This window comes from Panthera pardus, unplaced genomic scaffold (assembly GCF_024362965.1).
Source record: "Panthera pardus isolate Hobbes unplaced genomic scaffold, ASM2436296v1 HiC_scaffold_1, whole genome shotgun sequence".
Lineage (NCBI taxonomy): Eukaryota > Metazoa > Chordata > Mammalia > Carnivora > Felidae > Panthera > Panthera pardus.
Genome location: NW_026526654.1, coordinates 38,184,298 through 38,197,778, shown reverse-complemented (window position 1 = coordinate 38,197,778; position 13,481 = coordinate 38,184,298). Strand labels below are relative to the sequence as shown.

Here is a 13,481-nt window from a genome sequence, read left to right as displayed (position 1 = left end):
TAGAGATCAATTCTAGCAGAAAAGAGGCAGGAATTGGAAGAAGGGTATGAAGGATTTGTAGGTGTGTGAGAAAAGGAGTCATCAGGCCAACAACACACAGGTACCAAAGGTGACTTAGAACAATTTAAAGTGGGAATGGAGGGTAGAGAGGGGAAGAGGCAACCTGGAGCCATTTGTATAGATACATAAACATTTTCAGAATTCTCAATTGTACAATGCCTGAGGGCTGCAAATTTTTCTTTCTACTAGGTCATATAACTGATGCAAGATGCAGGACAATTTTAAAAAGTTAACAACTGTTTTTAGTAAGACTATTTTATTTAAAAATTTTCAAAATATAAAAATAATAAACATTATGGATATTTAACAAACAAAACAACATAATTCAACTATAAATAATAAAAATGTTGACAACCCCACATAAACATGTAACACTATAAACATTCTAAGCATACAAGAGTAGTTTTCTAGTTCAAGTTTTACCTTTTTCAGTTCAAGTTTTATTATCATTTTGAAAAATAAACAAAAAAAAGCTGCTACAGCTTAACCAATTACTTTCGCTCCACTCAAAGAGCAGGGAATTTTTTCCCCATGCCAACACACATTCGTGAAATGGGATACTTATGGGCACAGGTATTAAAAACTGGAACAACCCAGTCTCCAGACAAGAAAAGACTCCTTTGGTGTTTTTAGGTTCAACAATCCACAGAACTTGAGTACAACTAAACCACTTATTAAAGGAAATCTTGTGCCAGATAACATGTTCTGAAGTAATAACACACCCAAAACAGGTTCAGGATTCTGAGAATCAAAAGTAAGTATCTATGAATGCTTTGCTGATACTTAAAAATTGTATCTTTAGAACATTCACTAAGGTGCTGGAATGAGTCTTATAGATGTAGAGAACAATCTACACAACCAACGCAAAACTTGTACAATGTAAATAATACATCTCTTTTCAACTCATCAAATGTTCTATAAATATTTAAGAATTACCCTGCCTCCTGTTCAGCAAAGACAGATGGGAATTTGAAGCAGAGCAGGATTACACCATATTTAAGACTAGAAAAATTTTCCATGTGAAATATGGGAAAACTGAGCCATGCTGAATGTATTGTTGTTTTTATTCTAGCCAGATTAAATTCCTCTTATCAAAAGAGCTAATGACAAACTGAAGAGACTATCTTCTTTTTTGGAAGCTGGGCACAAATAAGCATACTGTCATTCTGTATCGTATCTTTAAATTATGGGGTGTTTCTAATGGACTGGGCTCTTTTCCTGACTCACCACAGACCACTTTTATAATTATGCTGCTAGATTAGAGTAAGTCACAAGTGATCATACATTAAAGCCTAGCAAAGTCTAGATAACAGGTTCAAAAATGATATTGAAAGGTTTTGTAGCACCAATAACTTTTTCCTAAGACACTTGAGGGGCTGCATCACTTTAAAGTATTATTTATCTTGTAAACAAGATCAAAAAATATTCAGTTGATCTGTATTTTGAGCATAAATATTTATAAACTCTATTTAAAAAAAACAAATATAGCATGACTAGAGCCGCTAATAGTGTAAAATCTAAGAATATTGAAAAATATAAAGATATATAAAAGGCTTCCATAATGCAATCATGCAGAGGTAAACTGCTTCAATCAATTACACAAAAGTGATTCTGTACAGTTATCTACACATAGCTCCATGAGAATCCTATTTAGGAAAATGAAATAATGAAAATCCTCATCTTTAATTAATCAACATATAAGGATTTAAATATGTAATGACCTATTGGCTCTCACAGAAATTTTCAAAAAGCACAATGATCTTAATGAGAATCAAATCATCTCGATTTCTGATTCCCAATGGCATATTCAATTTTGTTTTGCTTTATTTTGTTTTTAATTTAAAAGCAAGGGAAAGAAAAAAGAAAGATGACAAAGTAAAGTTGAGGGGGCTGGTATGTGGTCCACATCTAAGAACCAACTGAAACTGTTAACAAGTATGGTCTCTTCAGACTATGTTCTTTGGGCTTCTAACCTAGCAAGTAAATCACTATCACAGGGGAAGAGAATTTTCTTTCCTTAAAAAGAAAAAATACTGAACTAATCTGGGAAAATATCTCCGAACTCCTTGTGGCTATATGCTAGTTTGCAAATGTGAACTAAAACAAAAGTCTAATTTTAAAAATGCCCTGCAGGCTACCAAGTCATAATTATATTAGAAGACTTTCTGAAACATGTACTTTTCCCTTAAATCAAGCCTAATATTCAGGAAGCTGTTGTCAACTAATGTGGATCAAAATAGATAATTTACATTATGATTGATGTGTTCATTCTTTTTATTTTTCACGAAGACAAATGCATTGAATACTCAAAAAGAAGTGTTTGCAGAATAGTCAACTTGGCACAAAAACTATGAAAATATGAGCACGGCTGAATGAAACTAAAAAAAAAACAAGGGCAAATAGAATCAAGTGTAATTTCCACTTTTCTAATAAAGAGCTGCTACTAAGAACAACTTCCAAACTTCTCAAATGCCTCATGAGAATCTATGAAGAAATACTCAGAAATTAATTTTCTGAAAACTTCTTTATATGGTGCCCATTACAAAAAATGGTATTTTGGGTGAATATTTAGGATAAGATTTAATCATACTCTTTATAAATAATTTTAAGCCACACTGCTTATAAATAAATATGGACATACACCTTTTAAGACAGTAAAACTATAATCTTTAACAATGTTACACACACAACACAATTTCCCCTTGCTTTTAAGATTGTCTTTGATGTCTTGATTGCAAGTGAGGAAAATATGGACAAACTGTGTAAACCAGACATTTAATAGAAATATCTCAATATTTATAATCCACAGATCATCCTGTATTATTTGAAAAGAAAGAAAATTATTCTCCTTGTTGGTTTTGAAGAGCTAAGAAATTTTTTAAAAATATTATTTGGGTAAGTGGCCTTGGCAACAACCTCAGTAAGTGTATTTAGAAGAAATAGGCAAGTTATTATAGTGTATAAAAAAGTATTTTAGCATCTGTTCAAAATCATTTAAGTGACTACCTTAACCCCAGAAATGTATCCTAAAACCCAGAAAAATTAAAACCAAACCCATGCTTAACTTTTTAATCATTTTCTTCATTCTAAATTGTTCATGCTAATGAACACAATATCATGGCTTTATAGATTTCTTAGACACAATTTTCAACGTGGCTGAGACTGAACTTATCTCATATTAGGAAACCAAAAGGTCTTTTTCCTTAGTGTTTAAAAAATAAATGGATATAAAGTAAGGGGAGAAGACGTTTAAGAATAAGGTCAGACAAAGCACACACTCAGACATACTTCTGGACTCGGATGTACCAATTAGAGAACTGTGAAGAGACAAAATGCCAATTATAGTACATGTAAACATCTATTCAAATTGATAAAGAGCAAACATAAAATGATAGGATGATATTTTAACAGTCGTCTCCAGACAGGAACAGGTCTTGCTGTTGTAGTCACAAAGCTAAATTCAGGCAATGATGATCTCTCTCTGCTGGAAAAAGAGAAGACTATTAAAAACACTTTGAAAATAGTAAGTAAATCTAAAAACTGAATCACACCATAAATTGATCGCCAACTTTTCTAAACATTAAAAAAAAAAATCTATTTCAGAAAGGAATCAAAATCAAAGTTGAAACAAATTCCACAAAGAATCAGCTTTGGGTTAATGATATTAACAAAACCTCTCTGCATCATGCTTCCTTAAAACATTAAGCCACAAAGATCTCAGCACTACAGCATGGCTGTGGTCTACAATTTCTGCTTAGGAAATGCAGTAACTGACAAAAGAGTAAACTGTTATAGAAGTATGGGTAGGCAAAGTAGTTTTAAGAAATTATGAACAAATTCCAAGACACTGTATATAAAAATTAAAGCAAGAACAATCTTCTTAAATTTCCCAAAGATTTCAAAGTAATTGTGAGTTGGATCTACTTTCCTTAAGCTCCATATGATAATGACTTCATTCTTTAATTAATATAGGACATAAAATTCTATACTAAACACAATGATTAACAACCAAAAATAAAAAGAACACATCAGAATGAGACAGTGCTTGGTATACAAAAGAAGACTAACTTTGGATGATGGGAAGATAAGTGGATGGATGAAATAAAGTTAATAGGGAGGAGTAATTAGAAAGAAACAAGTAATCTTAAATTGATACAAAAAAACGCAAAAAATGCTTTCAGTTACACTAAGTAATGAGTACATATTACTGATAAACTGCAAGAAAGTTATTTACCAAATTAAGAATTTTTCTACTAACAAAGTATGACGTTTTCAATTAGAAATTACTGAGAATGGCAGTCATTTCACCAAGATTTATTTCTTTCTTAGAACTTTTAGGCAGCTAATCTGGAAGATAATCTGTCATCTGATAGGTGTATAATGATCGGAGAGAGAAAAAAAAACTACTCTTCTCTAAAAGCCTGTATACATACCTTAGAATAACTAGCCAGTTCAGGAAGTTAACAAGAACAAGGTAGTTCCTGAGATCTGGGAAAAGGAAATTTTCCTCTCTGCCTTACACACATCATTCCCTGATGGTTTAATCCTAGATTGAATTTTCATTTTTATTTATAGGGCTTTAGAAGAGTAAGAGAAGCCCTGAGAGAAAAGACCAAAAAGTGAACTAATTTAATTAGCCAGAATTTCATGCAGAATTTCATGCAGCCTTTGTTTTAAAAGGCTAAAAGGGAAGGGAAGGGAAGGAAAAAAGCTTACAAATATTTATACAAATTCTAGAAGGACTAAAACTAATTTTCTACAACTGGTTCACATCATGTGTAAGGGGAAGGAAAAAAAAGAATATATAGATTGATAAAGTTTGTATAACACTCTAAAATAACCATTCATATTTCCACATATCAAACAAGCAACTGTTTTTGCTTTCTTAAGTAACCCTTAGAGTCAATGATTAGTGTTCCAAGTAAGATTGGAAATACAGTTCCCATAAACAGTTCTAGTCACAGGAAATTTCCTACATTTAAGCTCAGCCATACTTTCTACAGTTCATCAGCTAAAACACTAAAGTCTCATCTTTATAGTAAACTACTGGTTGATACACTTGATCATATTACAGTAAAACAAGAGCTATGGAATACTCTCCCATTCCTGCAACATGATTTCATTAAATGGTTGGGCATCAGTTAAATACTAAAATTAATTTTTTAAATCTTACAATTATCCAGTAACATTTAAACAACACTGCTTAAGTAGACATAAAATATTGAGTGAAATATGTAAAATGACAACTCAACCATCCCTTGAAGTAATCCTAATCAATCTTTTAACCAATAATATATAATTTCTCTCAATTTTTTCCTGTAAGCAGTGACTACTACATTGTTCTCAATCCTTTTTGACTTCAAATTCAGCTCAGATCTATACTAAAACAAAGAACTTGTTGGGAGAACTGCAGAATTTAAAATGTGTTTCAAGTTTTAGGTAGCATATTGTAATAGGAAAAGTGTTTTAGCCTTTGAGTTTAGAAGCAAAAGGAAAAGTTATAGGTAGGAAAAGTCTAGTGAATTTGGAAGTTTATCTATACTTTAAAGGTTAAATGAATTTTGCACCAGCCAACGGTGAGCATTTGGGAACACTTACATATAAAACTGTACCAAGACATGATATACAGATTATCATAATCAAATCTAAGTTGCTTCCATTGATGACAGAAATAATGGCAACAGATAGGGAGAACTGGTACAGATATATTAAATTGTTTTAGATCAAATACTAATATACCACCAAGGAAACTGTAGATGTGCAAGGGACCTTACAGATCATCTAGTCCAAGCCTTTTCATTTTACAGACAAGGAAACACTCCTGGTTGACACTTGCTTAAGGCCAGAGAGTTAGTTGCAGAGCTGGGACCATAAGCTAAATCTCTTATCTGGTATTCTATGCGAGGTCATCTTTGGATATAAAGAAAATTAGTGGGATGGACTAGATTGGTGGCTCTTGGTATTTCTATTCTTATACACTGACAGAAACCAAAAGCTGTTTTACTCCTGAAACTGACAACATTTAATACTCCAAATTATTAATGTCTCACTTAATTGCTGTGGAAATTCCACTAAGACTACATGTACATTCCTCCAACAGTATTTGTAACCCCACTGTTGCAATACTTAACTGTATCACTTGTTTAGCAAAATAGTCTCAATAACGGAGAAGACCTTCAGGAGAGACTTTTGAAAAATTGATAAGAATTAACAAGGGTGGTAATTGTCACTCCATTATTGGAGATTTAAATATGCATTCATTCGTTAATTCATCCAACAAACATCTGAGTGCCCACTATGAGCCAGGCTTTGTGATAATCACTAGAGATAAAAAGATGAATAAGACATGGTCCCCTTCCTAGAGGAGCTTGTAATTTAGTGGGGAAGACAGACATATAAACCAGATAAATTATATTACAACATAAGTACTGTAACAGAGATATGAACAAAGTGCTGTATTAGAAGGGAGTGTAAAGGTATGAACTAGCTAATGACCAGGAAGTCTACTAATTTTGTGCAAGAACTACCACATTTACTGCAAACACAATCTCATGCTCAATCAATAATTAGGAAGGAGTAACAATGTAGAAGTAAAAAAAATAAAAAAATAAATTGGCACTGAAATCAGAATGCCGGCATTTAAATCTAGTCCTTTCACTCACTAGCTGTGACTTTGGGCAAGTCACTCCAACTCTATTAGCCTAAGTTTCCTTATCTGTAAAATGGGAATCAGCAACTACTTCAAAGGGATATCTTAAGTTTTAAATCAGAAACATGATAGTACATACAGAGTACTAGTATTTATAAACATATTAATTTTAAAAATCCAATCATTAAATACTAAGTAATATTTATAGCTAAGATCTTATTAATGAGAATAATAATATAATTGTGACCCTAATGAATGTGTGTAATGTTTAATCCCCATACTTTGGGACCAAACTGAAACGCTTGTTTTCTGATTCATTCAAAGCAATATGGCTTAAGAAAACATTTTAATTTTGGGTTACTAGAGAATTTAAGACTAGGGAAACTGATAAGCTATTTATGGATTTAAATAAGTAGGAAGTAATTATTTTACAATAATTTTTAAAATATCAGGCTAAAATGTATTAATCAAATTATAAAGCCAAAAAATCAGCATGGAGATTTAACTGGCCTTTGAAAGATTTTCTTTCTTTATAATACCTGTTTGGTGTAAAGAGAAGAAACGTGAGCCTCTGCCAATTTGGCACCTTTCACGACTACTAAAAAGAAAAGAAAACAAACTTACCTAATGAATCAGAATAGCACATAGTCAACATACAAGAGACTACATAAAAATATATCACAGATCTAAGTAAAGAAGTTTTTGAGTAAAGTCACTATTTTGACAAAAGAAATTGATTTTGAAATTTTAAATATTAACACGTGTACCAACTGCAAGCCCAAACATTCCTATGAAATAGCATTATCATCAGGAACATATATACAACTTTAACCCTAAATGTGGGAGGAAAAAAAAAAAAAGAGGAACAGCATCCATTATTTACCCCACTGACAGAAGATTATGGTGTTTGGAATTACAGTTGTGACTGTGAGGATCCCAGTATGGGAAGAAAGTGATTTTTTTTTTTTTTTTAATGTGACATTTAATATAATCACTATAATCTCAGAAGGGGCAGGAACACTTGCAACTGAAATGATGAATTTTAAAAGATAAACAGGTAATCTCCCACCCCCTCAATCTACAAAGAATGCATTTATTTCCTGAAACTGCTGTTTTATCAACTTTCAATGATCACGTTCATTTGCCAGAGAAATCCACTTAAAAATCACAATATTGTGTCAAATGTCAAAGATTTTTATACAAAGTATAGGAAATGCACACTTAAAATATCAGACTGGAACACTTACCAAACAGTGTTTTCCTAAAGTAGTATCTATAGTACATTTCTTTATTCATACATCTTCAAATGGTCAAGTTTTCTTTCATACATCCAAAATGTAATGTGATGTTTTCTTATTCACCAAATGTTAGCTCTACTTGAAGTCTGGTTCCAAACTAATCAGCCTGCTTTTAAATTTTAAGACAGCTGTTGAAAATTTATAGGATCAAACCAAACTGAAGTGGTATAAATTTTTAACATTGGATTGTACATTATTTGTAAAGGTACCAGTAATCATTATTAATAAGTTAGTGATTATAGCTCCTTTTGTGATAATTGGGGGGAAGGGTAGATCACCATCTGGAATGGTCTATTTATTTTAATTTTTTTTCTTTTCTTTCTTTTTTTTTTTTTTTTTTTTTCTTTTTTAAAATCAAGGAACATTGTCTTGGTCTTTGTGGGCTTTTTTTTTTTGTCATTTTCTTTTCTTCTCTTTTCTGTTCTTTTCAAGAGACCATTCCGCTTTATTTTTAACATCTGAATGTATAAGGACTCATATGCAAAGCAGTCATACACCATTATCATTAAAACCCATATGGTAAAATACATACACAAGTCCAACAAAAGGCTAATACATAGTAAAGCCTAAGCATACTACTATGTAATATTATGAATACATAACTTGGAGACTTTAGTTAGAGTACTATGTTATCTATTCATTTTTGAAAACATTCATTAAGATTTTAAATGCAAATTCATTCCTTATTTGGAGTAAAACAAAATCCTCTAAGTTATAACAAGTATTGGTCATAAGTTTTTAGACCTATTCATTAAATTACAAAGAACCCAAAGAATTCTGTAATGTTCAGTAGAAGTATGTAATAAAAACATTGCATATGTTCTAGTGTGATGTCTTTAGCAATTGTTTACTGAAATAAAATGCAAACATCAATCTTTCAAAATACAGGATCAGAAGGTAGTTTTCTTCTCTTTTGTCTATTTGTGAAATCCATCTTCATCACATTTTACCAAAAAATTGTTTTTACAAATATGTAAAAGTACATTAGATAATACTAATGAAACACAGGTAGAGTTCTAGCATATGCAGATCAATGATCAGTCAAATCATCTTCTCCAAGAACGAGATTCATTGTCCTCTTCTTCTTCATCATCATCTTGAAGTAATGAGTCATCCACCAAAGACTCTTCCTGAAACTTTAGGTTAAAATGCATTTAGGAATTTACCCAAAAAAAAAAAGAAAAGAAAAAAGGTGACACTTTTAAATACTGATTTCTCTCAACAGAGTCGAATACAAAAGGTATTTCTATAGCTACAATATTCAAGAAACAAAGAAAAGCAACCTTTATCCACTCAATGGTTTCTCTACAGTATCTATTCTATTGCTTCTAGCAAACAAGCACTAAAAAAATATCTAAGTAAGCTTTTTGTACATGCCATTTCTCCTGCCTCACTCAATCAAATTATGCCATCTTCTACACCTACAAAACATTGCTCAATACCTTTTGTTGGAAAAAAAAAAAAAAAGAAAAAAGAAATGAAAAAAAAGAAAGAAAGAAAACATCAATAAATCTTCTCTGACTTACCCTAACCCTGGACACTAAATCAACCAATTAACTTGTAGAAAAGTCTATCAAGATTTATATTTCTTTTCTGCTATATGTAACAAACATTTCTTTTATAGAATTCCTTGCTTTTCCCCATTCCCTTCATAAAAGCTTCTCAGACTGCTTTTCAAACTTTTCAAAATACCTAATACCAGGAGCTCTCCTGCTTTTCTCCCCATTCAATTCAAACTCATGGAAGGACAAAGGTATAATCTAAAATATAAAATGACAAATCATGTATATGAGTTTCAAAATACACATTTTATTCTTGCATTTGACTACGGATATGTATAACAGCCTTGAATGCTCTTCAAACAAAATGAAGTGCCATTACAAGAATCTAACAAAGGTAAAACATGGAATCAGTTCCCCACCTTACCTTTATTTATTAACTTCCTCAACTTTTTCCTACAGCTTATTTCATGATTAAAATAGAGTTGCTTATTTTTAAGTGTATGGTTTCAAAGTGCTCTCCCATTTCACTGTTCCTTATGCTTACACCTCTAAGCCACCATACTGATTGCTGTACCCAAGAAAAAGGGACCCTTCCATACCTATTCCTCTTCCACACCTAAAATGCCTCTCTCAACTATATTCCCAGTCCCAGCTCTTGGTTATGGAAAGCTTTCTTATCCTTCAGGGTTCAGCTCCACTGTCACCACCTTCTTCAAGATTCTTCTGGACAGAAATAATCACTCCTTCTCGTGGGTTCCCACAGCGTATTGTTCAAATCTTTATTGAGCATATCACTCTGCCTTTCATTATAATTAATTTTTTATGTGTCTGTCACCACCCCCCTTTCCAGATTATAAGCTCCTTGAGGATAGGGACCGTGTCTTATTCATTTTTGTGCCTATCACAGTATCTACCATTTAGCAGGCATTCACTCTAATCAACTAAAACAATATGAATTAAAATAAAGGAAACCTGAAATGTTAATAAAGCAAATAAGTAGGATATATACTCTAAACTTAAAATATTACAAGATTTCCTGTGGATAAAAATCTAATGAATAATTATTGTTTTCTAAGAGTAAATGAAAACTGAGTATGTGTGTGTGTATATATATATATGTATATATGTATATACACACACACACATATATATATATATATATATGATTTTCTTTTTCTTTTCTTTTTTTGGATTAGCAATCCACAGTTCTCATTAATCCAGAAAATTTAAAGTTGTCTGCATTTATCTGATATCCCCTGCCTGGAATATGGCTCAGGAATAAAAGTTTTATGTTAAAATCACAGCCATAAAATCACATTTCATAAAAAATGTGAACATTTGAGGGCAAAGACAAATTAAAAAAAAAAACATACTTCCTCTTCATCAGGTTCAACTTCTTCTGTTTCAACAGCTGAAATATTAGTTATTGGTTTATTCCATGCCAGTTTTAGATCCTGCCCTTTGAAACGAGCTCCATGAACTGCAGCCTAAAACAATTAAGAACATTACAATGTAGAACATTAATAATTTCTGAAGAAAACAATGAAATGTTACAGTACTTAATATTTAAATCAGTAAAACAAAAGTGAAGACAGCTATCCGTTTACTTTGTGGTTATTTCTCCATTTACTATTTATTATTATATTTATAATTTACTTTTTATGGTTATTTACTTCTAAAATCAGTCTTGTGATTGGAAATACCTTTAAACAGGAAACAAGAACACTTTCTCATACTTCAACGGAACTACTTTACTACTGGCCGGTATCTGACTAGAGAACTATGTCTACATGTTTATAATACAATGATAACTGCTATTCAAGCAACAATCTCAAACCATTTCAAGATCTTGGCTGTAGGTTCTGAACTGAAGTCTCAATGAGAATCAATAGGCTAAATGTATCTTAATGCATTTTAATTCTTGTTAATTTACGAATGACATATGTAGTAACTACAAACTGGAAACCTTTAACAAATATAATAATTTTGCATGCGTAAAGTATCATATTATTTTAAAATTACATCAGTAGTTTAAAGTATCACATTATTTTTAAATATACGATGTATGACATATCACTGTTACAAAACGTAAGTATCTCCATGAGAAAAGAAACCCTGAATGTTTCTATTGAAACTAAAGTACTTCCTACAAAGCTTTCAGAACTGCATATGATATAAGTTAAACTTAGTATTTGTTACATTAAGTGGCTGGTGAAGAAATCGTCCATTCAAATTAAAGTAACATGAACTAATAATATAAATCAATGTTAGCAACATACTGAAATAACTCATAGTCACAAAAGATTTATAGTACAACCTCAAAGTATAGCATAATGTGAAATCTAGAAACAATTACATGTTCAATGACAACTGATCATAAGTTGTATGACATTAAAGTCTCTAGGTATAAATTTTAAATCTGCACATAAAAATCCGTGATAAATTTAAAAGATTCTGCGCCTATTAAAATGCAGCTCGGGAGGAGTTTTTAGTCCATGGCTTCATCACAGTGTCACGTAACTGAAAGAATTTTTAAGTACTTATATATGATATTCCACTTAACAACTTGCAAGTTTTTAAACCTGTAACTATTACATAAAAATATACTACAGTAATATATGTACATATATATACATATATTACCGTAAGGAACTCGAATAGACTCATGCAAAATGTCTACTCAGAAAGTCCATCTTTTCATCTAGTTAAAAAAGGCCAAAAATTTCAGTGACATTTTCTATAGGTTCTTGACAAACATTTCTGATGACCTAGTATTATAAATCTCTATATTTAGCACACACATCTTCAAATTTATAAGGTGAGTCTACAACTCTCTAAAGTTTTAATTTTAACATTTTACAGGATGATTTTCAAAGTTAGATGTACTCAACATTTTATCAATGTTCTCCATTAGAAACTTTTGACTATTTGGCTGTATAAATTTTTGAGATAACGGAGTCCTTGCTTTGTGAAGAGGCAAATTTATTTTAGATAATCTGCGACATAAAATCTTTAAAGTTAAAAAAAAAAGTTCTGCAATCCATCCATTTTATTATTTAAAAAATTCAAATATTTCAGGTCACATAATATAAAAAATTGTAATTCATGATTAATCTTCCCAAAGAGATAACCACCATTCCATGAAGAATTTGGGAAAAAGCTCTGCAATACACTAAAAAAAGTCCTGTACACATACTAAAAGGGTTTGTGTATATACATATGTACGATATGCACATGGGAACATACTTTACATCATACTTAAACTAATTTCTTGAATGGAATTTTGTCATATTTGGCAAAATACTCTTATCTCAAATGGATCTGGATTTTTGTTTATAATGCATGTTTTTACTGCTGTTGTATTTGTCATAAAGAAGCTTAAATTTTCATGTTCTGTAATTTATCTATCTTGTGCCAGTCCTTTAAAAAGCTTTTCCACACTAGGATTATTTTCAGAGATCCCCTAGCTTTTTACTAGTCATATGTATTAAAAAAAGAAAAAAAACTTTTATTCATCTTGATTTTGATACCAAAAATAAAGACATAATAATGTACTATTTTTTTCCTAACAGTCCATTGTCCTAACACTCTTCACAGATTATTCAGTAAATTTAAATTCCCTGACTTAAATAAAGCATTTCCTTGTAATCCTCTATAATTTTTATATATACTTATTATGTCTTTTCTAGACTCAATTTTGCCCTAGTCTCTATCCATACCATTACTATATTCTTTATTTCATAATGAATTTGGTATGCTTTTCAGAATATTTTTGGTTATTCTGACATTATTTTGTCCTATGACCTGTGGAATCTTTTGGCCAAGTCCAGTATCATACTGTGTTACTGATGCTTGATAATATAGTATCAGCTAGATCAGTGCTTTTCATTTCTGTGGCATTTGCTTCAAGAGTTCTGCCACCATTTTATTAAAATGTACATTAAAAAATGAACTTCATAACTACTTATAAAA

General features: G+C 31.2%; 1 protein-coding gene across 15 annotated transcripts in view; it reads right to left on the bottom strand.

Annotated features, from left to right (window-relative positions):
• Positions 1-297: 297 nt before the first annotated feature.
• Positions 298-13,481, bottom strand: part of RBM26 (RNA binding motif protein 26) — an 85,961-nt gene continuing 72,777 nt past the window's right edge. For 10 of the 15 annotated variants that reach the window (XM_053895431.1, XM_019444111.2, XM_019444103.2 and 7 more), the window contains 3 exons: positions 10,883-10,996; positions 7,249-9,143; positions 298-3,544 (listed from right to left, as the gene is read on the bottom strand). In XM_053895431.1, coding sequence (XP_053751406.1) covers positions 9,054-9,143; positions 10,883-10,996 — 204 coding nt within the window. In that variant the 3' untranslated portion in view covers positions 298-3,544; positions 7,249-9,053. The remainder of the gene's footprint in view (positions 3,545-7,248; positions 9,144-10,882; positions 10,997-13,481) is intronic. The other 5 variants (XM_053895453.1, XM_053895500.1, XM_053895489.1 and 2 more) reach the window with 5 other exon arrangements.